This window comes from Periplaneta americana, chromosome 3 (genome assembly GCF_040183065.1).
Source record: "Periplaneta americana isolate PAMFEO1 chromosome 3, P.americana_PAMFEO1_priV1, whole genome shotgun sequence".
NCBI classification, from domain to species: Eukaryota; Metazoa; Arthropoda; class Insecta; order Blattodea; family Blattidae; genus Periplaneta; species Periplaneta americana.
The window spans coordinates 37,115,469-37,142,968 of NC_091119.1; the positions used below are offsets into that span (position 1 = coordinate 37,115,469).

Genomic DNA, 27,500 nt, shown 5'->3' on the forward strand with positions numbered 1-27,500 from the left:
TTACCAAGAGCCGATTCGTGCGATACGATGTAGTGAACGCGGTTACATAACAATTACAGCAAAGATTATCTTTTTCCGATCCGTGCGATTCGTCCGATGAGTGCGATACGATGTAGTGAACGCGGTTACATAACAATTACAGCAAAGATTATCTTTTTCCGATCCGTGCGATTCGTCCGATGAGTGCGATACGATGTAGTGAACGCGGTTACATAACAATTACAGCAAAGATTATCTTTTTTTCCGATCCGTGCGATTCGTCCGATTCGTGCGATACGATGTAGTGAACGCGGTTACATAACAATTACAGCAAAGATTATCTTTTTCCGATCCGTGCGATTCGTCCGATTAGTGCGATACGATGTAGTGAACGCGGTTACATAACAATTACAGCAAAGATTATCTTTTTCCGATCCGTGCGATTCGTCCGATGAGTGCGATACGATGTAGTGAACGCGGTTACATAACAATTAAAGCAAAGATTATCTTTTTTCCGATCCGTGCGATTCGTCCGATGAGTGCGATACGATGTAGTGAACGCGGTTACATAACAATTACAGCAAAGATTATCTTTTTCCGATCCGTGCGATTCGTCCGATGAGTGCGATACGATGTAGTGAACGCGGTTACATAACAATTACAGCAAAGATTATCTTTTTCCGATCCGTGCGATTCGTCCGATGAGTGCGATACGATGTAGTGAACGCGGTTACATAACAATTACAGCAAAGATTATCTTTTTCCGATCCGTGCGATTCGTCCGATGAGTGCGATACGATGTAGTGAACGCGGTTACATAACAATTACAGCAAAGATTATCTTTTTCCGATCCGTGCGATTCGTCCGATGAGTGCGATACGATGTAGTGAACGCGGTTACATAACAATTACAGCAAAGATTATCTTTTTCCGATCCGTGCGATTCGTCCGATGAGTGCGATACGATGTAGTGAACGCTTACCTTAATAGTATAATTATGAAACACGTTTGCAATGTTATACTTTATTGCATTAGTCAATATTTAGGAAACGAGCGAAGCGACGAATGCAATGACTATAACATTACTTGCCGTCAAAATTTTCTAAATGTATGACAAAAATCATTTCAATGAGACATCCAGTATATTTTCATGTTTGCAGGAAGAAAAATAAACATCAGTTCATGTCTGTACATTTTTATTTACAAGCAGTTGACCTATATAATTCGATGCTTTGGTTAGTAAAGCAGTAAAGCAAAGTCTACTTAATCGTATTTTAATGTGAGATACAATATAAAATTCTTATAATATTTGGAGTGAATTGTATTTCGTAAGTTTCATCAATTTTTTATGCGGTGTATTAAAAATTGCATTAACTATTGATTTACTTGTATTTTTCTTTTGGTAAACTATAATTACTTTTAAAAACTTCTCATACTGCTTCCAAAACTGTAATTTACCGATTAGTTCAGTTATAAACAAGAAAGAACGTTTTTTTTCTTCGTAAAATTATTTACATAGGCCTATTAATTTAAACATTTTAAATTTATCCCTTGATTTAATGTCTTCTTATGAAAAAAAAATCATTTCTTTGACTCTTCCTATGCTGTGTTAAATATTTCGTAATTTACCGACTGTGTAGGTTAATTCCTAAACATCAAAAGTTATATTATTTTTCTTAAAAAAAGCTTCACTTAGCCGAAAAATTAAATATGGCGTACAACATCGATGCGACAGTTGGGATGCGGCCGCATTATTCGCCTGCCTTCTACGCAGTGTGCTTACTTCAGCTTTAACATGTTCAACTATTTCTTCTTTTTGGCTTTTTCTTTCTTTCCCCCCTTCTTCTTATCTTTCTTGCCCTTCTTGCTCTTGCTCTTGCCCTTGGCGTAGAGCCCCAAGCCCCTACGCACCATGACATCGCGCCACCAGGTCTGAATTCTGGTAGCCATGGCCTCCCGCTCCTCCTTGCTTCGTTTCTCCTCTTTATAGATCAGCCAGCCATGCATATCGTCGCGTTGTTGCTCCAGCTGAAGTAACAAAATTAGAAATTAATGAGAATCAAAGGACGAGAGAATAATCTGAAATGTACACAAAGACATGTTCTTGAAAAAATTCTTAGGGCTGTCAGTAGCTGAGTAACATACAAAATTAACTGAGGAGAAAGTATGTCTGACGTCACTTCATCTCTTTAGCTCTTTTTCAAAGTGTGTTCCGCGGAATCACAGGGCTTCCACAAGCAAATCCTAGGATCTCAGTGAGTGCTAAATTATTTTTAAATTTGATTTTCATACTGAAGAGGTTACTGCAAAATGTACAGGGTGATCCGTTTGGGTATGGATAAAATAGAAACACCATAAAACATTTACTACTGAAGTTTATTTGTTGAAACTTTGTGCATACGACACTGAAAGATGGGAGATTCCTCAGAGCTCAACATGACCCCCATTGCGCACCTTGCACAACTCATAACAGTGATGCAATTCAGCCGATGTCCGTTGTAACATAAGAGGGGTGATTTGTTGAAAAACTTGAGTAATTTTTACTCTCAGATCATCAATGTTCCTGGGTTTCCGTGAATAGACAATGTCTTTAACATGAAGAAGTCAGGAGAGGTTAGATCTGGGGAGTTTGGGGGCCAAGCCAAAAAATAGCTGTTTCTCGTATCGGGTTTCGCCTGCGACCTCCTGCATGCTTTTTTTTTTTAACACAGAACTTGTTTCTACAAACGTTCTATACCACAACATTATGAAATCGAATTTAGGTACACTACGTCGAAATTCCCTTTGAACTATTTTAACACTCTCAAATTTAGCATACCAAAGAACACATTGTGCCCGCTGTTGATTTGTAATAGCCATTTTAATCGTCTACGATTTTCATTTGTCTTTTCAGATTATGCATTGTTGATTGTCGTATATGGAAACTCCCATCTTTTAATCATAATTATAACCAGCAAGAAATTTTTCCTACTATCATAATAGCTTTATAATAATAAATTAATATTATCCATACCCAAACGGATCAGACTGTATTTAAAAATCAGGAAAACAGTACATAAACATAATAATAATAATAATAATAATAATAATAATAATAATAATAATAATAACAGTTATTATTATTATTAATCTTGATTATACAACTTTTAACACTGATCACTTCGGAATATGTATGATAACTTTCTTGTGTTAAATTTTAACGTACCTTGTTAATAATGTTTCGACCGAAAATAGGTCGAAACATATTAACAAGGTACGTTAAAATTTAACAGAAGAAAGTTCTTATCATACACATTCCGTTATTATTATTATTATTATTATTATTATTATTATTATTATTATTATTATTATTATTATTATTATTATTATTATTTCTAAAACCGAAAATAATATTTTTCATGTAGGTACCTCCCTGTGTGTCCACCAAAAGAAAATATCGAAACAGGCTAAATTCAGAAGCAGAAATGAGGCTACAACTTTCCGCCAAAATCCAGAAATAAAAAGCATCTGCAGACTTCATAAAGAAGCACATTTATCCTATTGAACACAATTATGCCTGTTAACTATTAAATTCTAATAAAAATGTAATGTCATGTTCTATAATAAAGATGATTTTTAAGTTCTTATAACATTTTACATTACTGATTATTATAGATCTACAGATTCTTTAATTTCAGTAAAACTGAAAAGTAAGTTTTTGACAATGCATTGCATAATTAACCATTTTAACTTTTTAGTTATATGCACGTATATTGTACGAAATGTAAATATAAAAATTGGAGATTTATCTTTTGAAGAGGTGGAGAAGTTCAAATATCTGGGAGCAACAGTAACAAATATAAATGATATTCGGGAGGAAATTAAATACAGAATAAATATGGGAAATGCCTGTTATTATTCGGTTGAGAAACTTTTATCATCCAGTCTGCTGTCGAAAAATTTGAAAGTTAGAATTTATATTATCGGTTGTTCTGTATGGTTGTGAAACTTGGACTCTCACTTTGAGAGAGAAACATAGGTTAAGGGTGTTTGAGAATAAGGTCCTTAGGAAAATATTTGGGGTTAAGAGGGATGAAGTTACAGGAGAATGGAGAAAGTTACACAACACAGAACTGCACGCATTGTATTCTTCACCTGACATAATTAGGAACATTAAATCCAGACGTTTGAGATGGGCAGGGAATGTAGCACATATGGGCGAATCCAGAAATGCATATAGAGTGTTAGTTGGGAGGCCGGAGGGAAAAAGATCTTTAGGGAGGCCGAGTCGTAGGTGGGAAGATAATATTAAAATGGATTTGAGGGAGGTGGGATATGATGATAGAGAATGGATTAATCTTGCTCAGGATAGGCACCAATGGCGGGCTTATGTGAGGGCGGCAATGAACCTCCGGGTTCCTTAAAAGCCAGTATTTATTTATTTGGTATTATTTATTAATAGTTCAAAAGTACATAAACTTAATCTTAAAACTGATACATTCACAGGTAGTGATAATACACAATATTTATACAATTTAATAACAAATTTTCTATCATAAAGCTATTCAACTTACGTTGGTTTAACTTACACTTACTTCTGGTTTTAGTGCAAGTTTTAAAAGCCAGTAAGTATAGTAATTAGTATGCACGTATAATAGGCCTAATAATAATAATAATAATAATAATAATAATAATAATAATAATAATAATAATAATAATAACAACAACAATAATAAAATATAGTGAACCCCTATATTTGAAACCATTAACTTTAACTTTATCTTTTCTATATTAAATCTGCTTAAATATTGTTATATTAATTATATACAGTACAGGGTGATTCAGACCATCCGTAACAGTAATTTATTTCGGAAACTAGTGCATGAAAATTTTCGAGACAAAAATATTTATAACTAAACCACATGTGAACTTTTACTTGAGCTTGATTTCATCAATCAGCTCTAACAGGAAATAGGGTCAGTGGCGTATCACTTTAAAATTTCAAATGGGAGTCGGGGTCAAATAGGGTACCATTTGATAGAGCTCTTCAAAACAAACAACTTTCATAGGAAACGTTTTTATTAATTCCTACTCTTTCAATGAAAAAACGTACGAAAAGGCAATGGGTGGTTCGGATCACCCGAAGTCATTTATTTCGGAAATTAGTACATGAAAATTTTCGAGACAAAAATATTTATAACTAAACCACATGTGAACTTTCACTTAAGCTTGATTTCATCAATCATCTCTACAGGAAATAGGGTCAGTGGCGTATCACTTTAAAATTTCAAATGGGAGTCGGGGTCAAATAGGGTACCATTTGATAGAGCTCTTAAAAAAACAACTTTCATAGGAAACGCTTTTATTAATTCCTACTCTTTCAATGAGAAAAGGCAATGGGTGATTCGGATCACCCGTAAGTCATTTATTTCGGAAATTAGTGCATGAAAATTTTCGAGACAAAAATATTTATAACTAAACCACATGTGAACTTTCACTTGAGCTTGATTTCATCAATCCAATCTAACAGGAAGTAGATTCATTGACGTATCACTTTAAAATTTTAAATGAGGGTCGGGTCAAATAGAGTACCATTTGATAGAGCTTTTCAAAACAAACAACTTTCATACGAAACGATTTTATTAATTCCTTCTCTGCCAGTCACTTGACCACGCCGAAGTATTAGGAGTCACTCACAGTGTTAGAAGATGAGTACAGGTGTGTGCTGCTCAGAACGGCAGATAGTTTGAAAATTTATAAAACATTAATGGAATTGTCCAGACTTTCAGTAACATGTCAACATTAATTGTCTTGCTTACATTTTCGTCTTGTAACATTTCTCAATATTGATGACATTGTTTTTTGTACGTTTTCTCATTAAAGAGTAGGAAATTGGTAAAAACGTTTCCTATGAAAGTTGTTTGCTTTGAAGACCTCTATCAAATGGTACCTTATTTGACCCGACTCCCATTTGAAATTTTAAAGTGATACGCCACTGATCCTACTTCCTGTTAGAGGTGATTGATGAAATCAAGCTCAAGTGAAAGTTCACATGTGGTTTAGTTATAAATATTTTTGTCTCGAAAATTTTCATGCTCTAGTTTCCGAAATAAATTACTTACGGATGGTCCGAATCATCCATTGCCTTTTCGTACGTTTTCTCATTGAAAGAGTAGGAATTAATAAAAACGTTTCCTATGAAAGTTGTTTGTTTTGAGGATCTCTATCAAATGGTACCCTACTTGACCCCGACTCCCATTTGAAATTTTAAAGTGATACGTCACTGACTCTACTTCCTGTTAGAGCTGATTGGTGAAATTAAGCTCAAGTGAAAGTTTACATGTGGTTAGTTATAAATATTTTTGTCTCGAAAATTTTCATGCAATAGTTTCCGAAATAAATTACTGTTACGGGTGGTCTGAATCACCCTGTACATTTCGTAACCTCATATTGGGTCCGAATACTTAACATATATAATCCCATTTCAGTCAGAGCTTCGTGTCCTATATTTACGGCATGTAAAAGAACTCTAATCCTTGCAGTGGGGTCCAGGAAATATTTATCGGTTATTTGACGCTCATGTTGAATTGTTCAGAGCGTCGTTAAATAAAATGTAATACTACTATTCTACTACCACTCCTACTCACTATTTTAATCTGTAAAAGATCGGGTAGCACTGAGTGGGCCACAGTTTGGCCCTGCTTGTGATAGTGACAATCACTCTTACTATAGGTCTTCTACCTCGCACAGATAACACATACCCGGTGTCATTAACATTTAAAATCATTACTGACAAAGCATGTATCAGAGCTGCTAACTAGACCGGAAGCAAATGATAGCATTCCGAGACGCAGAAATAACATTCCTAGCGTATTCAGTCCATGACCTTACCAATTCCCGGAGCTCTGTATATCTCTGCTGCTGCTTCAGTCTCTTGAATTCCAGTTCAAAGATATTGTGATCTTTGATCTCCATGTCCTGATCGTATTTATCCATCCAGGTCTCAACTTGTTTCAACAGCTCCTATAATTAATATAGAATTAACATTATGAGGCCGGACATTTACAGTTTAAGAAGACACTATGGTGAAATGATCGTGAAAAATTAAGACTCTCTATTTAGAATGAGCTCAAAAAGCTAATTAATTTGTTCCCATGACTATTTTCAAGCTCTTGAGCAAATGTGAACTAAACATTTTGAGAACTTAGTCGCAAGGAGCATTTTAGTGATGTCAATATGTTGTTGTTGTTTAGTCAACTGTCCAAAGACAGGTCTTAACCTCACAAGTGATACCAAGAAGATACCACTTATGAGGCAACTAGGCCAGGAGGTATAGTCGGAGGCACCGATTTTGGCAGATGACCTCGATGACATTTCCAGTAGGCGAGCCAATATTGTTTGTGTAACCTCCGAGAATGAGATGCGATAACATTCTGAGTCGTTCATATTTTCATAACAGCAGCTCATATCAATTATCCTTATTATGAAACACACCACGGTACAGTCCTACTCAAAGAATACCTTTAACAAATGTAAATGACTTCCGTTCGCAATGATTTTACAATACGTCTCCTACATTTTCTAAATTAAATTAATTCTTAATTAAAAGGAAAAAGCATTGCATTGCGCATATATATATACATATATATAATCCTACCATTACCAGATCAATATACAAGATTTGTCCAGTAATAATCTAGGGATCGTCTACTGGTGGTGCGACAATTCAAGTTAATAAAATTACGATTCTTCTTAATAATCAAAACATAATTTGGTTAATTGGGTAAAATTGCATGCTGCGGAAGTTAGATTTATATAAGAGTATAATAAATAGGATTGTAATGGATATTACAAGGGCAATAATTTCTTCACACGCACATTGTGAATAGAACAGAGAAGAAAGCATTTTAAAATATTCGAAATCGTACAAAATATCGGAGAAACCAAATTTCACTGCACAAATTGCACCAATTGAAAAATATAATTACCATTCACAATGAATACTGTATTTTATGGATTCTAAAAAGTTGTTTATTAATCTAGAGGTATTGGCTGATGACTATATTAAATTCCAGCACAACATTCATTCAGAATATGTAGAAATTACACTTTGGATTTTACTAAATGTATACGCCTACTATCAAAAGGTGTTACATACCCCCTTAAATACTGTACATGTGTTACCTGTGCGATATCCGATGTTTAATTTTTTTAAATATAATTCATAGTACTGAAACTGCCACATTGAATACGCACAAATTGTATTATTCGTAATTTTCGTCTCGAAAACCCCTAAGATATCTAATTTAATTTTTCACCCATTTTTGTCCCACTCCACCACTTTAGGGACAAAGTCGGACTAAATAATACCTTATTCGTATTCTGTGATCGCAAAGATCCTCAGATATCGACTTTCATCGAGATCGGATGGCATGAGATTTCTCACTCCCTTCTGCCTTTTCATCAGTACCTTAGGATATGGTATTTAAAAAATCTAAGAATGTTTAACCAATATTGTAGAGAGTAACCTTCATTTTAAATTTTACGTCTCTAGTTAAATATAGTTGAGTGAATTTTTAAAATCGTCGACTTCTTTCTCTGTCCTCTCTGCTCGGAAGTTAAAAAAAAAAAAAAAAAACTGAAGTTATTTCAAGGGAGTAGCCTACATGAAATTGAATTTTTTTACTTTCCTTATACATTTTAGAAATAATTTTGAGAGATGAGATGAATAGTCTAACCCAATTTTATGAGTGAATCTTTGTTTTAAATTTAAAGGCCGCACGTCTGCTGGTTAAAAAAAGAATAAATCGGTATAATTATTTTGATCATTACTGCCTCCCATTTTCCATCCCTTAATGTTCGTATTTCGTAAAACTCAGTCTTATCTATTGACTAAGGATTAACATATTTACATATATATATATATATATATATATATATATATATATATATATATATATATATAACAGATTATATTTCCATTTCGTACAATATTATGGTCACGAGACATAATCATATACTTTGTCTTTTCGGGATTTACTACCAAACCTATCGCTTTATTTGCTTCAAGTAAAATTTCCGTGTTTTCCCTAATCGTTTGTGGAGTTTTTCCTAACATATTCACGTCATCCGCATAGACAAAAAGCTGATGTAACCCGTTCAATTCCAAACCCTCTCTGTTATCCTGAACTTTCCTAATGGGATACCGTATTCTAGAGCGAAGTTAAAAAGTAAAGGTGATAGTTCATCTCCCTGCTTTAGCCCGCAGTGAATTGGAAAAGCATCAGATAGAAACTGACCTATACGGACTCTGCTGTAAGTTTCATTGAGACACATTTTAATTAATCGAACAAGTTTCTTGGGAATACCAAAGACACATATAGACTACTGTAATATTTGTTTAATTTTTGGAGGTGACTGTCCAGAGTGCACAAATACTCGGGCGTGCATGTTTACTCTTATGTCCTACCCATTCCACTGCGACAGAGATAACAGCCGATCTTGCAGCGGTGAGGACTCGCTCTCCAGTTCACATTAAGAAAATCCATCTGCCAAAATCCCTGGCGCGACCTATAATGAGGTAGGTTGGCCAGTTCCTTTCCTCCATGTCAATATGAAATTTGTTTAAAAAATGTAATTTCAAAACTATTAGCCCTAATGTCATCAAATTTTGTACAGAAAATAGTATTGTATGTATGCTTATATAGGCTAGTTTAAAATTCATAAACTTTGGATGAATATTGTAGAAGTTTTAAAAGTCACAGAAGTATCCCCTTAAAAACAGATACACACAAACACACACAGTAGTATAGCCATAGGAGTCGACATGACTACCCCGGCTACCGTGTGTGCACATGCCATTCGTGCACAGGCACCCTGCGAGGATGGTTGTAAGAGGATTTCACGCTAAGAAAAAAGCTTTGGTTTTATGGGCCTTGCCTAATACATTGTACAAACTATGTGGTAGGTAGGCGTTTCTATGGTAACTGGTCATCTATACTAATAATAAATCTGTAGCCGAAATTTTTCTGGTAATTTTCGATTTTCCAAAAATAATTGGTCCTGTCTGTCTGTCTATATGTTTGTTACCTTTCCACGCTATAATGGCTGAACGGATTTCGATGAAAATTGGAATATAAATTAAGTTCGTTGTAACTTAGATTTTAGGCTATAGGGTAAACATTGGTAATTTCGTGGCAGTGGTTATTTCGTGATACTTTTTCTTTGCTCTTTTGTGAACTAACCAATGGTGTTACGAGATCCAAATTTCCGCCAAGGGATTGCATATGTTGTCCAGTTTCTAGAAACATACAGCTAAGCTTTGTGTGACTATTGTAGTTGCTTCAGTGAGCTTTTATGTTTGGAGAGAGCAAGTTTGCGTCGACTTCTCAGGCATACAAATTTTTTGGATGTTTGTAATTACATTACAGGCTTATTACTAAAGGTAAGCATATGATATTTGGTACAAAGATTTATTGTATCTTCATGAAATTTTAGAAAATGTTTTTGGAATTTTAGATACATCTGTAGTCGCCATATAGGCTTAGCTTTACTGATAGAAATCTTAGCTGTTTGAGGCGAAATTTTGTTGAGCATTAAGTGTTACAATTTTTAAAATAGTATAAAATGTATTACAATAGCAATTTTAGAAATCTGAAGACAAGATGTGATAACAAAAAAGAAAACGGAGACGCAATGGGTTCAGTGTAGCTTCTGTTTGATTTGTTATCATGCTAAGTGTCAATGATAAGTACTAGATGACTTGCAAGAATTGTGACAGAAGATGGAACATGGCTCCACCATTTTGGACCGGAGACAGAGGCAGACAATTGAGTGGCATCATGCAAATTCACCAAAGAAATAGAAATTCAAAAGTACACCTTCGGCAGGAAACGTTATGGCTACTGTGTTTTTCGATTCAGAAGGACTCTTGCTTGTGGACATCATGCCACACGGAACCCCATTAATTTTGACGGGTATGTTGCAATTGTCAAGAAACTTCAAGTTCGACTGAGTCGTGTTCGACGACATCGGGAGAAGAAGGATGTTCTGCTATTGCACGACAACGCACAGTCATATGTCAGTCACAAGACCACAGACCAGATGAGAAAATTCGGATAGACAACACTGAAACAGCCGCCTTACAGTCCTGAACTGGCACCATGCGATTACCATCTCTTTGGTAAACTGAAGAAGGGATCCTTCGCGGAACGAGGTTAGAAGATGACTCCCTTGTGCACGCTGTTAAAGAGTGGCTCCGACCTGTTGGTCCAGACTTTTACCGTGCTGGTGTACAGGCCCTCGTTCCTAGGTTACGTAAGGCAGTTGAAAGGGACAGGGATTATGTGGAAAAGTAACATTTTGTTCCTTAAGAATGCATCTACATTCTGTGAAAATAGCAAAGCTGTAGGATAAATATATAATTTTTAAACAAACGTTATGCATTACTTTTGGAGTTACCCTAGTAATATAGGCTATAGTAAAGTCCGTAATAAAAGTGTTCACCCTTTCAGGGCAAAGAAGATCCCTTTTCAATTTCAATTTTTACTTTGATTTCATTCTTATTATGTGTTCATATGTATTTCTATGTTTTCTTGCTATGAATATTAGACGGAATTACTATGTTTGAAGTCTTGTAACAATAAATGAGAATTTCATTTGACTTTAATGAATTTTTCCACACTTCTTCTACCTCTCACGAAATTATCAATGCAATATCACGAAATAACCAACCTTTCAGCTTAAGTTGTAAAAGTGGTTTTTGGCACATATTCAAGAACGTATCCAATCTTTTATGTCTCCAGATTTGTATAGCAAGTTATCGTCTTTTAGATGAAAAAATCGGAATAAGGATATATTTACACATTTGCATTTTAAATTAGTTTCCATGAAATTATCACGAAATTACCAATGTTTATCATATGGCATTCAAAATACATTATTTAAAAGGGGGGTTATAAGGGGGCCTGAATTAAATGAATCGAAATATCTCGCTTATTATTGATTTTTGTGAAAAATATTACGTAACAAAAGTTTCTTTAAAAATATTTTGCGATACGTTTTATTCCATGCAAAATTTTGATAGGACTGATATTTAATGAGATAAATGAGTTTTAAAATTAAAATAACTGCCATCTAAGGCCGTGTAATGAATTAAAAAACAAATGACTTCGTTTATAAGGGGCCTTGGACAGCAACAATCGAAAGCTATGAAAGATAGCCTACAGAGAATGTTTCTGTGTTTGTATGAAGTAATATCGGAAGCTAAATTAACCGATTTGTATAATTAATTATTATTTCACCATTGGAAAGTGTAGTTTCTCTAGATAGACATAATGCTGTAATGTTATCACAGTAACTTCTGAGTGAATCGAGGACAGGTAAGATTAAAATAGATTCTTATGCACAGAAAACTTGATAGGCTATTCTGTATATTCGTTTCCTGTATTTCCTAAACTAATTTTTATGACCAAATGAGTGGTCTCTGGATCAAAATGATCACATTTTAATTTTTTAATTTAATTTAAATTAAGTAACATAATAAACGATTTATCCTTCTATCAAACACGGATGTTCCCTGGATCAAATGTCCTATTTTAATTATGTAATTACTTTATATTTATTTCTAACGGGTGCAGGGGAGTGCACGGGTACGGTTAGTCTATATATATACATAATTTGAACTGGTAATGGAAATTACGGGAAAACGGCTGAACGAATTTTAATAAATGACCCCTCATTTTGAAGCTTGGAACCCAAAGTTTTTCAGAAAAATAGTATTTTTCAGAGAAATGTCAATTTTCCTACATCACTTTCCTATTTTCAAAAGTCCATCTGTCGTCAGTTTTGAGAAATAATGGCTTTTCAGAATAAAACAAAACACAAACACACTACAATAAACAATATCACACGAAGGCCATGACCTGTAGGTTTGCTGACATATTTAGAGTTCAGATGGCTCAGATTCTCTGACATCGTTTTTTTTAGTAGGTTATTTTACGACGCTTTATCAACATCTTAGGTTATTTAGCGTCTGAATGAGATGAAGGTGATAATGACGGTGAAATGAGTCCGGGGTCCAGCACCGAAAGTTACCCAGCATTTGCTCGTATTGGGTTGAGGGGAAACCCCGGAAAAAACCTCGACCAGGTAACTTTCCCCGACCGGGAATCGAACCCGAGCCACCTGGTTTCGCGGCCAGACGCGCTGACCGTTACTCCACAGATGTTCTCTGACATCGTAATGCCAATATGTCGGTCAGAACGTTTCTGTAATATTGATTATTAAAAACTTCGAGACTTACTAAAAAGAATTTACAGGTCAGATTCTCTGGTGTGTAATTTTCTGAGTACAACTATCTGTGTATTGGATATTAAAAACTACAAAACTTAAGAATGTTTGATGACATTATTACCATTAAGAATGAAATAATATTATACTGAATGCCATGATGTGAATATTATCACTAATTATACAAATTAATGCTTTATTGATGATATAAAAGTGAAAACTTTTGAGGTTATATAAGTAGGCGTAGAGAATATCTGAAGTTAGATCTTCATTTCTATAATATTTACTGAGTGACAGCTATATGTAGTCTATACAAAACTTACGTAAGATAACAATATTGTTATTAAAAATGAAATATTTTATAGTTATTAATCAAGTGCTTTGGGTCTTTTCCATATATTTAATGGCGGTGTGGTGTAGATATTTAAAGCTGAAAGTTAGAATTTATAAAACAGTTATGCTACCGGTTGTACTTTATGGTTGTGACTTGGACTCTCACTCTGAGAGATGAAGAGAGATTAAGGGTGTTCGAAAATAAGATGCTTAGGAAAATATTTGGGGCTAAGAGGGATGAAGTTATAGGAAAATGGAGAAAGTTACACAACGCAGAACTACACGCATTGCATTCTTCACCTAACGTAATTAGGAACATTAAATCCAGACGTTTGAGATGGCAGCGCATGTAGCACGTATGGGTTAATCTATAAATGGATATAGAGTGTTAGTTGGAAGACCTGAAGGGAAAAGACCTTGAGGGAAGCAGACGTAGATGGGAGGATAATATTAAAATGGATTTGAGAGAGGTGGGATATGATGGTAAAGACTAGATTCATTTTGCTCGGGATAGGGACCGATAGTGTGCTTATGTGAGGGCGGCAATGAACCTTTGGGTTCCTTAAATGCCATTCGTAAGTAGTCCTTATGTGTGATTCTCTTCACTAATGTCTGGAGGAAGCGCAAAAATTATAATGCCTAAGGAAAGACCAAAAGATATTACTTTCTGATAAAATAAGAGGCCTCCAAAATGTTATAGTGTCCCGATCACTTTAGTAAGATCTCTTAGCAGGATAAAATGATTCTATCCTCTATATTCCTAGGTAGTTCACGAAACCTGCAGCAGCTATACCAAGACGATATGTCTATTGTTGGGAAGCATGGCAAACCTGATATTTTCTTAACTCACCTACAATCCACAATGACCTGAAATAGCTACTGCTTCACGCCCACATGAAAAACCGACTGATCGTCCTGACATTGTTACTTGCGCTTTCGCATTGAAACTCAACTGAAGATATATAGGTTCAATTAAAAGTATTTAGCATCATCAGTGTGGTTTTAGGCATAATAGATCGACTATTGCTCAATTTTTTTTTGTATTCAACAGATATAGGAGAAAAAATGGGAGTGTAAGGGTACAGTACATCAGTTAATCATAGATTTCAAAAAGGCGTATGACTCGGTTAAGAGAGAAGTTTTATATGATATTCTTATTGAATTTGATATTCCCAAGAAACTAGTTCGATTAATTAAAATGTGTCTTAGTGAAACTTACAGCAGAGTCCGTATGGGCCAGTTTCTGTCTGATGCTTTTCCAATTCACTGCGGGCTAAAGCAAGGAGATGCAATATCACCTTTACTTTTTAACTTCGCTCTAGAATATGTCATTAGGAAAGTTCAGGATAACACAGAGGGTTTGGAATTGAACGGGTTACATCAGCTTCTTGTCTATGCGGATGACGTGAATATGTTAGGAGAAAATACACAAACGATTAGGGAAAACTCGGAAATTCTAGTTGAAGCAAGTAAAGCGATAGGGTTGGAAGTAAATCCCGAAAAGACTAAGTATATGATTATGTCTCGTGACCAGAATATTGTACGAAATGGAACTATAAAAATTGGAGATTTATCCTTCGAAGAGGTGGAAAAATTCAAATATCTTGGAGCAACAGTAACAAATATAAATGATACTCGGAAGGAAATTAAACGCAGAATAAATATGGGAAATGCGTGTTATTATTCGGTTGAGAAGCTTTTGTCATCTAGTCTTCTGTCAAAAAATCTGAAAGTTAGAATTTATAAAACAATTATATTACCTGTTGTTCTGTATGGTTGTGAAACTTGGACTCTCACTTTGAGAGAGGAACAGAGATTAAGGGTGTTTGAGAATAAGGTTCTTAGGAAAATATATGGGGTTAAGAGGGATGAAGTTACAGGAGAATGGAGAAAGTTACACAATGCAGAGCTGCACGCATTGTATACTTCACCTGACATAATTAGGAACATAAAATCCAGACTTTTAGATGGGCAGGACATGTAGCACGTATGGGCGAATCCAGAAATGCATATAGAGTGTTAGTTGGGAGGCCGGAGGGAAAAAGACCTTTGGGGAGGCCGAGACGTAGATGGGAAGATAATATTAAAATGGATTTGAGGGAGGTGGGATATGATGGTAGAGACTGGAGTAATCTTGGTCAGGATAGGGACCAATGGCGGGCTTATGTGAGGGCGGCAATGAACCTACGGGTTCCTTAAAAGCCAGTAAGTAAGTAAGCATAAAGAAAACTATTCAGAGGGGTGTGTTTCATTATTATGGAAGCAAATAACTTCCAAAATGCCTGGTATTCTTCATCTATACTAATAATAAATCTGTAGCCGAAATTTTTCGGGTAATTTTCGATTTTCCAAAAATAATTGCTCCTAATATATATAATTAACCACCTTGAAACCGAAAATCGCTTTTTTGAAATTTCTGTCTGTCTGTCTGTCTGTATGTTTGTACCTTTTCACGCGATAATGGATGAACGGATTTCGATGAAAATTGGAATATAAATTACGTTCATTGTAACTTAGATTTTAGGCTATATGGCATTCAAAATACATTATTTAAAAGGGGGGTTATAAGGGGGCCTGAATTAAATAAATCGAAATATCTCGCTTATTATTGATTTTTGTGAAAAATGTTACATAGCAAAATGTTCTTTAAAAATAATTTCCGATAAGTTTTATTCCATGAAAAATGTTGATAGGACTGATATTTAATGAGATAAATGAGTTTTAAAATTAAAATAACTGCCATCTAAAGCCGTATAATGAAATAAAAAACAAATGACTTCGTCTATAAGGGGCCTTGGACAGCAACAATCGAAAGCTATGAAAGATAGCCTGCAGAGAATGTTTCTGTGTTTGTATGAAGTAATATCGGAAGCTAAATTAACCGATTTGTATAATTAATTATTATTTCACCATTGGAAAGTGTAATTTCTCTAGATGGACATAATGCTATAATATTATTACAGTAACTTCTGATGTAATATAATGTAATATAATATATAATATATGTAATGTAATATTATATAATATAATTGAAGTTATTTGAAGGGTTCAGAACCATAGTGGGCTAAACGTCATTTACTGAATACGAAGAAAACAAGGGTTAAAATTAAGTTATTACCATAAACCTATAACAAGTAAAATAAAGTATACACATTAAATCTAAATGATGTCAATGTTCATTAAACTATGGTTGGATGTAATACAAATTAGAAACATGTTAAAGGAATTGTCATTGCACCAATGAGTGGTCTCTGGATCAAAATGATCGCATTTTAATTATTTGGATGCAATTTAAATTAAGTAACATATTAAACGATTTATCCTTCTATCAAACACGAATGTTCCCTGGATCAAATGTCCTATTTTAATTATGTAATTACTTTATATTTATTTCTAACGGGTGCAGCGGAGCGCACGGGTACGGCTAGTTGGAAATAAATCTGAAAAATTTTAATCTGAACTTTTAATGAACTTAATTTGTAGCATTTGCTGCACAAGTCACTAGTAATTCTTTATATATTCGTTGATTGAGGAATGCACACTGTTCAAGACTGTTTAAAATCATTGTATGTAGTGTTTTCTTGACAGTCCGGGACAAGTACTTAAATACCTGATAATGATAATGAACGGCCGGTACCAACTCCTCGTGGATCTATCTTAGGATAGATACTCAAGGAGCTGGTACCGGCGGCCGTTCATTATCCTCAGTATACCGTACATGGCGTACATGACGCGTCGTTTCAGTGTTGCCACTAACTACCGCATCAGCGTGCTCCCAACTGTCGCCATGCAGCAGCTGTACCAAGATGCTATGTCTATTGTTGGAAAGCATAGCAAACCTTACATTTTATAACTTTCCCCTACAATCCACAATGACCTGAAATAGCTATTGCTTTACTCCCATATGAAAAACCCACTGTTCGTCCTGACATTGTTACTTGCGTTTTCGCGTTGAAACTCAAAAACTGAAGGTGGATAGGTTCAAGAAAAAGTATTTGGCATAAAAAAACATTCAGAGGGAGTATGTTTCATTATTATGGAGGCAAATAATTTTCAAAATGTCTGGTATTCTTCATCTATACTAATAATAAATCTGTAGCCAAAATTTTTCTGGTAATTTTCGATTTTCCAAAAATAATTGCTCCTAACATATATAATTAACCATCCTGAAACCGAAAATCGCTTTCTTGAAATTTTTGTTTGTATGTCTGTCTGCATGTTTGTTACCTTTTCACGCGATAATGGCTGAACCGATTTCGATGAAAATTGGAATATAAATTAAGTTCGTTGTAACTTAGATTTTAGGCTATATGGCATTCAAAATACATTATTTAAAAGGGGGGGTTATAAGGGGGCCTGAATTAAATAAATCGAAATATCTCGCTTATTATTTTGATTTTTGTGGAAAATGTTACATAACAAAAGTTTCTTTAAAAATAATTTTCGATAAGTTTTATTCCTTGAAAAATGTTGATAGGACTGATATTTAATGAGATAAATGAGTTTTAAAATTAAAATAACTGCCATCTAAGGCCGTGTAATGAATTAAAAAACAAATGACTTCGTCTATAAGGGGCCTTGGACAGCAACAATCGAAAGCTATGAAAGATAGCCTACAGAGAATGTTTCTGTGTTTGTATGAAGTAATATCGGAAGCTAAATTAACCGATTTGTATAATTAATTATTATTTCACCATTGGAAAGTGTAGTTTCTCTAGATGGACATAATGCTATAATGTTATTACAGTAACTTCTGATATAATATAATATAATATAATATAATATAATATAATATAATATAATATAATATAATATAATATGTAATATTATATAATATAATTTAAGTTATTTGAAGGGTTCACAACCATAGTGGGCCAAGCGCCATTTATTGAATACGTAGAAAACAAGGGTTAAAATTAAGTTATTACCATAATTCAATGGAAACCTATAACAAGTAAAACAAAATATACACATTAAATCTAAATGATGTCAATCTTCATTAAACTATGGTTGCATGTAATAAAAATTAAGAAACAGGTTAAAGGAATTGTCATTGCACCAAATGAGTGTCTCTGGACCAAAATGATCGCATTTTAATTATTTGGATGCAATTTAAATTAAGTAACATATTAAACGATTTATCCTTCTATCAAACACGAATGTTCCCTGGATCAAACGTCCTATTTTAATTATGTAATTACTTTATATTTATTTCTAACGGGTGCAGCGGAGCGCACGGGTACGGCTAGTTGAAAATAAATCTGGAAAAATTTTATTTGAACGTCTAATGGACTTAGTTTGCAGCATTTGCTGCACAAGCCACTAGTTTGATAGAATAGCCCCATATGCTTAATGCCTTTTTCTTAACGTGAAATATAGTAAAGTTAACGAGTTAAAAACTGTTGTTTTCTAACTTATCGTTGGATAAGAAGTTAGAATTAAAACAAAGCGGTAGACCAAAATCTCAGATCAATATTTTGCAGGTAATAAAATTCAAAAGCAGAGAACATGAATGTGATGTTCATGGAAGAAAAGTATAGATTTGCGGCTTTGAGGCGTCCAATTGTATGAACTGTTTCCATGCTTGTTATTTGAGAAAGAAGGTGGCAAGCCTAATTGGGTAAAGCTTGGTATCAGTGATTTGACGCACTTAAGTCATAAAATAAATAAACATGAAAGTGCACAGTCACACCTTCAGTCTCTACTAGAATTCAATATTTTAGGGAAAGCGGACATTCACCAACAGCGTAATAGTGCTTATGGCCTGAACATAAAGATACATAATGAACAAATCTCGAAAAATTGTTATACCTATATGCTTTCTTAAATTGTCGATTGCATTAATTTTTGCGATGCATTCGAACTAGCATTTCGGGGCCACGATGAAAGTGCAGATTCGAACAATCCGGATGTTTTTAAAGTCCTCCTCAACTTCTCGGCAGAATTAGATGTTTTTCTAAGGGACCATCTTCTTTTGTATTTAGTTACTTAAGGACGCTGTATCAGGTACCGAGTTATTTAGCGTTGCGTTTGGAGAAAATCTCGGGAAAAATAATCCCAATCAGTTGATCAGCCCAAGCGGGAATCGAACCCACGCTCGAGCGTAGTTCCGGATCAGAAGGGAGGCGCCTTTGCCGAATGCTACCGTTAGATTGTAGGAATATGAGTGGCGTAATCGGTCTTTTACAGTTACTGATAAAAAAAATTATAAAATACATTTTCAGAGGTTTACAAGCTTTATACAATATACAGGGTGTTTAAAAAATACGGGGCATAATTTCAGGTATGTATTTCCCACATGTAGACAATCAAAATACTTCATTACAACATGTGTCCGGAAATGCTTCATTTCCGAGGTATGGCCTTCACAACATTGAAATTCACCGGAACGTTTTTCTTTCCGCAGGTCGTTGTCATTACAGAAGATGTACAAAATGTCCACCTCTTGCTTGAATACAGACCTCACATCGATGTCTCATTGACCTGCGAACACGATCCCAAACTCCAGGGGTATTGCGTATGTCCTCAGAACATGCCACAATTCGATTCCGAAGGGATTCCAAATCAGGCACCGGAGACGAATAAACCAATGATTTTAAATGGCCCTACAAGTAGAAATCGAGAGGGTTCAGATCAGGTGAGCGTGGAGGCCAAGCAATTGGGCTACCTCTACCTATCCATCGATCAGGAAACCTTCAATCCAAGTACCGGCGAGCCGTACGACTGAAGTGTGCAGGAGCGCCATCGTGCAAGAAGTGAATGTGTTGACGATTGATCAGTGGAGTGTCTTCTAAAACATGAGGTATGGTGTTTTCCAGGAAGTTTGTGTACGCCTGCCCCGTAAGTCTGTTTACAAGTACATGAGGTCCAACTAATCGATCACCGATGATACCGGCCCACATGTTGAGGGAGAACCGCACTTGGTGATGAGATGGAACAGTTGCACGTGAGTTTTCATACTCCCATACATGCTGATTGTGGAAATTTGTTATGCCATCTCGTGTGAACTGTGCTTCATCTGTAAATAATACTAAGGCAGGAAAGTTCGGATTTACACCACACTGCTGCAAGAACCAATGACAGAACCTAACTCGTGCAGGGTAATCTGCTGGTGACAGGGCCTGTACACGTTGCAAATGATAAGGATACAATTGATACTCTTTCAACAGTCTCCAGACAGTCGTATGAGGAACATTGACTTGCAACGCTACCCTTCGTTTGCTGATAGAAGGAGTCATGTTCACAGCCTTCAGAATCTCCTCCTGTACTTCTGGAGTTGTAGATCTTGGTCGTCCCCTTCCCAAACCAGGAGAGTTAAATTTTCCACACTCGCACAGACGGTAATGGAGAAGTACAAATGTCTTCCGATCTGGACATTGTCGCTGTGGGTACCTCTCCTGTTACAAACGACGAGCCAGCGCAGCATTGCCGTCCGCCTTACCGTACATGAAGTGTATCTCTGCCAGCTCTTGATTTGAATACATGTCGCACAGTCTAACGCCTACACAAAACTGAATGTAACCTTCGCCTCGGAATGAACTGTCAGAGTGCCCTCTTAATGTCTCCTTTGACGGCAACGACCTGCGGAAAGAAAAACGTTCCGGTGAATTTCAATGTTGTGAAGGCCATAACTCGGAAATGAAGCATTTCCGGACACATGTTGTAATGAACAATTTTGATTGTCTACATGTGGAAAATACATACCTGAAATTATGCCCCGTATTTTTGAAACACCCTGTATAATTATATGTATTTTTTTTCCTGTTGTAGTCTTCATATTTTTATTACTTAAATATAGTGTCAGACCTTTTCAAAATGAGTTTCATTTCCAGTATTAAAGAAAAATATTGTCTTGAATTATTGAAAAATAAAGGTAGCCTACTTATATAAGAAAAGGACAAAATTTAAACAGTAGTATTTTTTTAATTACACATGTACCACTGTGAACCCCCAATTTAATAACTCACGAGCCGCCACTGATCTGTTGTGTCAGTCCAAGAACTTCTCAAACGCACCTTGTATCCCCTGCAAAGACTTGGTACTCAATTTTACAGGGTATTGAGTGGGCCTTCAGGGCCGGCCCGGTCTGGAAGCTTTGGCAAAGAGAGAATCCTCAGCCTTACCTCTGCAAATACCATCTCGGTATCACCAATTCAGCCGACGCAGTTAATACAGCGTCGTTAAGCAGCCGATATAAAAAAATAAAAAGATCTGAAGTCAAAGAAAGAGGACGGATACTTCTCGGTATGATGGATATGGATATAGAGCTGTCACCATTTGGCTCATGTCCATGTAGCGCCGGATCGCCATGTTCACGCGGTACTCCTTTTGCTGCTCCTCCTCCAGTGTCTGGAGACGTTCCTTCAACACGTCCGTCAACTTCCCGAGGCGCAGCTTGTTCTGCTCCTCCCGCGTACGTTCCCAGTGGCTCACGAACCGCAGCTTCATCTGTGAAGTTACTGTGGCGTCGTGGACCTCATTCTGAAAGAAATGGTACTTCTATTCTCATTCTGCCAAAAACTTAATTATAACATTATTATTATTATTATTATTATTATTATTATTATTATTATTATTATTATTATCATCATCATCATCATCATCATCATCAACAACATCATCACTTTAATGGCATATGAAGATCGAAAAATCTACTTAAAATATAAAGGTGGGAATATAACAGAAAGGGCTCAATTTCCTAGCCATAGCTGTACAAGTCTCATCTTCACGCAATGCGTAGGAAACCAGCAAATCAACTTTTCGTCTGCCATTGTTTTCATTATCCACAATTAAAACATAAACATTTCAATTAAAATGAGAACCCTATTCTGACATGAATAGCTTACAGTTTAGTTTTGAAGATACTGAGATACTGTTTGTTTATTTTTTAAGCTGTGCTTTCATTATTGTGACTATACTGTATATTCAGTCCTATATTTAATACGGTACTTAATTTCTCTCTCCCTCAGGGGGAGAGAGTGTGGGAGTGTGAGATTGTGTGAGTGTGAGTGTAAGAGAGTGAGTGAGTGTGAGAGTGTGAGTGTGTGTGTGAAAGAGTGTGTGAGAGAGAGTGTGTGTGAAAGAGTGTGTGAGAGTGTGTGAGAGTGTGTGTGTGAGAGAGAGAGAGTGTGTGAGAGTGAGTGAGAGTGTGATAGTGAGGGAGTGTGTGTGAGAGTATGTGTGAGAGTGTGAGATGTGAGTGTGAGAGTGTGTGAGAGTGAGAGAGTGAGTGTGTGAGAGAGTGAGAGTGTGAGAGAGTGAGAGTGTGAGAGAGTGAGAGTGAGAGTGTGTGAGTGTGTGCGTGTGTGAGTGAGTGTGAGAGTGTGAGATGTGAGTGTGAGAGTGAGAGAGTGAGTGTGTGAGAGAGTGAGAGTCTGAGAGAGTGAGAGTGTGTGAGTGTGTGCGTGTGTGAGTGAGTGTGAGAGTGTGTGTGGGGAGTGCGGGAGTGTGAGAGAGTGAGTGAGTGTGAATGTGAGTGTGTGTGAATGTGTGTGTGTGTTTGTGTGTGTGTGTTTGTGTGTGTGTGTGTGTCGCTTGAACTCGGTATAGGTGGTTTCTAGATTCATAAACGTGAAGTTACACGTGGTCGAAGTAGAAAAATGATAAAATTGATAATGTACTTCTTTAAATTGTCCTATTCAGGGTATAGACAATGTGTAGATTTTTCAAACACTCAAGAACTGACTATTGAGGTTTGTAGTGTAGGTTGTGTACTTTTTTCCCTTTCTGAGAAGGGCCCGATTGCTTGCACCGCAGCCTGAGGCTTATTGTACCGATCTCCTTATTGCGGGATGATTATCGAAGTTCTTAGGACCGCATTCACTGCTTGATGCCATTTTATCCATTCAGCTATGACATCCAGGTCTGACGGAGTCTCCCTGTTGATATTCCACAGCCTCCTCAGATCAATAGCATCTCTTTTAGATCTCATACTACGTCCTGCTGCATCGTATATTGACTTTAGTAAATTAGGTTATTTTATTTGAATAATTAATTTATATATATATATATATATATATATATATATATATATATATACATATATAATATCTTATATTAATAAAAAAACGAATTACCAACAAGTAAGAAGAAAATCCATTACAGAATAAAATTATGAACCAATAAAAAAAATTCTTAAATAAAAAATAAAGTGCCTAAAGATCGCAGCACCGTAGGTATCGTGATTCACCGATTTGTCCGAGGAAGCTATATAGACTGGTGGCTCCCTTGTCTGCCGTAGTCCGCTGTGAAAGTTCCTACTCCACCCTGGTACCTATGCAGCTTCCCCAGATAGATGACATCTGTAGGCAAATCACGACACCAAGCTGCTGGATCTCCTGGACGACCTGAAATTATTGAAGATGATAGATGAAGTTGAAATCAATGAAGGCAAAAGATGAGTCCGAGAACCAACGCTGAAAGTTACTCAGCAATTCTACTTCAAGTGGTTGAGGGGGGGAAAATCTCGGGAAAACCCCAACCAGGTAACTTGTCCCAACCAGGATTTGAACTCGTTTCACGGTTAGGCATGCTAATCGTTACCCCACAGCAGTGGGGCACTGTACATAGCCTGTATTCAAGAATTTGTTGTGAGGCTGCTTCTGCTGTAGAATAAGGGAGGATATCGAATTTTAAGAGTCTCCAGGAAATATACTTAACGTTCAACATTGAATTACTGGGTTAGACGATTTACACAAAGACGTTTTGCGCAGAACAATTCTACAGGCCAGTTACTTTAGTCCGTATTTACACTTGCTATTTGTCGTTCGACTTACAGCGCGGGCGCATGCGCAGTACGGATTTCGTTCCTTTCCTTTCGACATCTGCTGAGTAGAAGCTGTTTCTATTTCTGTGCGACATTTCCTAGGTGGGCCTGCCGAATTGACGCGACAGGACCCGAACATGGTTCGGAAAAGCAGTAGCAGACAACTTTTGATCAACTGTTTCTCTCTTTCCGCGCGCTTTGTAGCATCGTGTCAGAGTGGAACAAAAACCAAGTAATGAAATTAATCAAGCTTTGCGAGGAATTTCCATACTTTTATGACATCAGAAATAAAGACTATCACAATAGGATTCGGAGGGAAAATGCACTGGAGTTTATTTGTAAAAATTTGGAGTCTGTTCGTCCCAATACTATTCCCTCCGACATCAAAACAAAAATAAAGAACATCAGGAGTCAATATGCAAGAAAAAAAATTAAACTTCCAATTCATTTTAATATAATAAATATCTATTGGACAATTTTGTTCCAGTTTGAAATCTTTACTGAGAACATGGAATAACCCTTTCTCCTGCCTTCTGGACCTCCATCTCCTTTCCCAGTCTCTCTCTCCCTTTTTTTTTTTTTTTTTTTTTTTTGCTTCTCATTAGTGCAAGCTAACAAAACACTTGAACCTGCAGAAGTTAAAACAGCTACTTTTTTTTGTTGTTAAAATCCATTTTGTTCATTTAAATAGCTCACCACATCATTCACACGTTGCTCGAGCTCAACAACTAGCCTCGAGTAGCAGACGAGAAATCTGCCAAGAGTGAACGGTGATACTACATTTAACCGACAGAAAACGCTTGATGTTGCGCGACAAATAGCAAGTGTAAATAGGGAATAAGTACTCTTCAGAATGAACGCCGTACTTGCTATGCAACTTCTCTGACACATAGGTAATACACCTCTGTGAAAGTGTAGGAAAGTCCACGCCTGTGGAGTAACGGTTAGCACGTCTAGCCGCGAAACCAGGTGGCCCGGGTTCGATTCTCAGTTGGGACAAGTTACCTGGTTGAGGTTTTTCTGGGGTTTTCCCTCAACCCAACATGAGCAAATGCTGGGTAACTTACGGTGTTGGACCCCGGACTCATTGAACCGGCATTATCACCTTCATCTCATTCAGACGCTAAATAACCAAAGTTGTTGATAAAGCGTCGTAAAATAACCTACTTAAAAAAAAGTGTAGGAAGACTGAATTCTCTAGGCTCATCGACTAGCCATATGACGGCATACAGGGAGCCATGACACATTTTGAACTGAACACCCAGTAGTTTTTGAAACTTGAATACTCCTTACCTGGAGACTGGCAATTTTTCTCGTTCGTAATCTTATCTCGACTTCCTGCATCTTCCTGTCTAAACTCGTCTTCATCCGCATGTTCTGGAACATCATCTTGTTAGCAACGTGTTGTAAATGCAATTCCTCTTCTTCCAGTTTCCGTTGTTCGATATTTTCCGTAGATTTCGCGAGACAGTTGTATGACTGATTGCTTTTCATCTCGTTCAGAGTATTTTTTAAAACGTGCTGCAAGAAGTGTCTGAGAAACAACACAGATGATTGAATGATACATCACCTTACAAAAAAAAAAAAAAAAAAAAGAAGAGATTTATTTTAAAGCAAGTGATAATAAAACAGTGTGTGAAATTTAAGTTATGCACGGAATAAAAATCTAACCTCGTGTATACTGCTGTCCGTATGAATTGGATTCGAATAAATGCCCGTTTCGAGAAATCCCCGTACTGTGTGAACGGACCCTAACACACTTCTAGCTTCTATCAGTCAGTCATGTCAACTGACGCCCATAGGCGCAAGCGCGCGCTTTAGAGCTCAGGAGAGCTTGAGCGCTTTACAGCGGAAAGGAGAGAGACCAAAGATGAAAGAGGTAGCATATGCCGCTTGATCGATCTACAGGGACATCATTTTATTTTTACTTCAATTTTTATTGTACCTGAGTTTTTTAATGTACTTCACTCTCACCCCTTCTACTAATGAAGTTCAACACACAGATCCAAGACCGCATATACAGTCATAGTAGCCTTACGGTAATAGTAAACAGGACGTTCCAAAAATATGTTCGCGTTTTCCAGTGACGAAAGAGCTTTCAATATTGAATCATTTTCGCACAGGTACTGTCGTCCATTTGCCTACGTCGTATCCCGGTTTCCCCAACCAGCTTTTATTCGCCAGCTAGTGGCTGGGCTGTCTTAGCTCTTTTCTGAGAATATTAATTTCTGTTAGGAATTGGACGTCTGCGTAGGCCTAATATTATACAACTGTTTAAAATAAATAAAAGGGCCTCGTTAAGTAATTAACTGTCACGTGATTTCCTCCCTTTCTACGACCCTACGACATAACAACTTGGACGGACAGTAGATAGTATGTCTGAGTAATTTTATCTTTTCGGATCGGGCAGAAGTGAAGATTGAATTTACAGTACGTAAGGTACTCTTTTATAGAGTAGGTACAGAATTATTTCAACATGAGTTACTAGTACGAGAAGAAACTGGTAATTGGGATTACGTACAATAGTCTATAGTGCGATAATATGCACAAAAGAACTAAAGCCTTAATCGAAATGAACGGCCACCATTTAAAAAAAAAAATGTGTTTAAATATCCATATTATGATTATTTTTCAATTTAACTTCATTCTCTATATTGTACGCTAATGTGCTGTAGACAGTATAATATACAGCATATAATGAATACGTCCACGTGGACAGCTCAGTTCGTGAGTAAAAATACTCATTGTTAATACTGTACTGTATTTTGATTAAACAAAAACCTAATGAAAATGATCAAACTCAAAAGCGCAATATTTCCTAGTTTATGTAAATGGATGAACTACTTTTCTTCCCTCCTATACCTAGTAAAGTGATTTGTTTGTATATTACGCCAGTATCATCGAACTCCAGTCGTGGAAGGGGATAGCAGACGCCGTTCATCCAGAAGTATAGGCAAGTTAATATTAAAAATGTCAGTAAAATAAAATGATGTCCCTGTATATACAGAGATGGAAAGCACTGATTCAATGGATAAAGGGAAGAGAACTTATTAAAACTGTATCCATGTTACTTTTTAGATTTGCCTGAGAAGTATAAATGCATTATAAGAATGTAAGTTTTAATTTTAATGCTCATTTTTCACAACTTTGCTATT

The 27,500-nt window shown here is 36.2% G+C and overlaps 1 protein-coding gene across 1 annotated transcript; it reads right to left on the bottom strand.

Moving 5' to 3' along the window:
• Positions 1-1,126: 1,126 nt before the first annotated feature.
• On the bottom strand, positions 1,127-25,876 carry LOC138697099 (dynein regulatory complex protein 9-like). The gene is made up of 4 exons (XM_069822693.1): positions 25,639-25,876; positions 21,855-22,061; positions 6,849-6,980; positions 1,127-2,006 (listed from the first exon to the last, which is right to left on the bottom strand). The coding sequence occupies exons 1-4, from the start codon at positions 25,837-25,839 to the stop codon at positions 1,782-1,784; spliced, it is 765 nt and encodes a 254-aa protein (XP_069678794.1). The 5' UTR covers positions 25,840-25,876; the 3' UTR covers positions 1,127-1,781.
• Between the last annotated feature and the right edge of the window lie 1,624 nt (positions 25,877-27,500).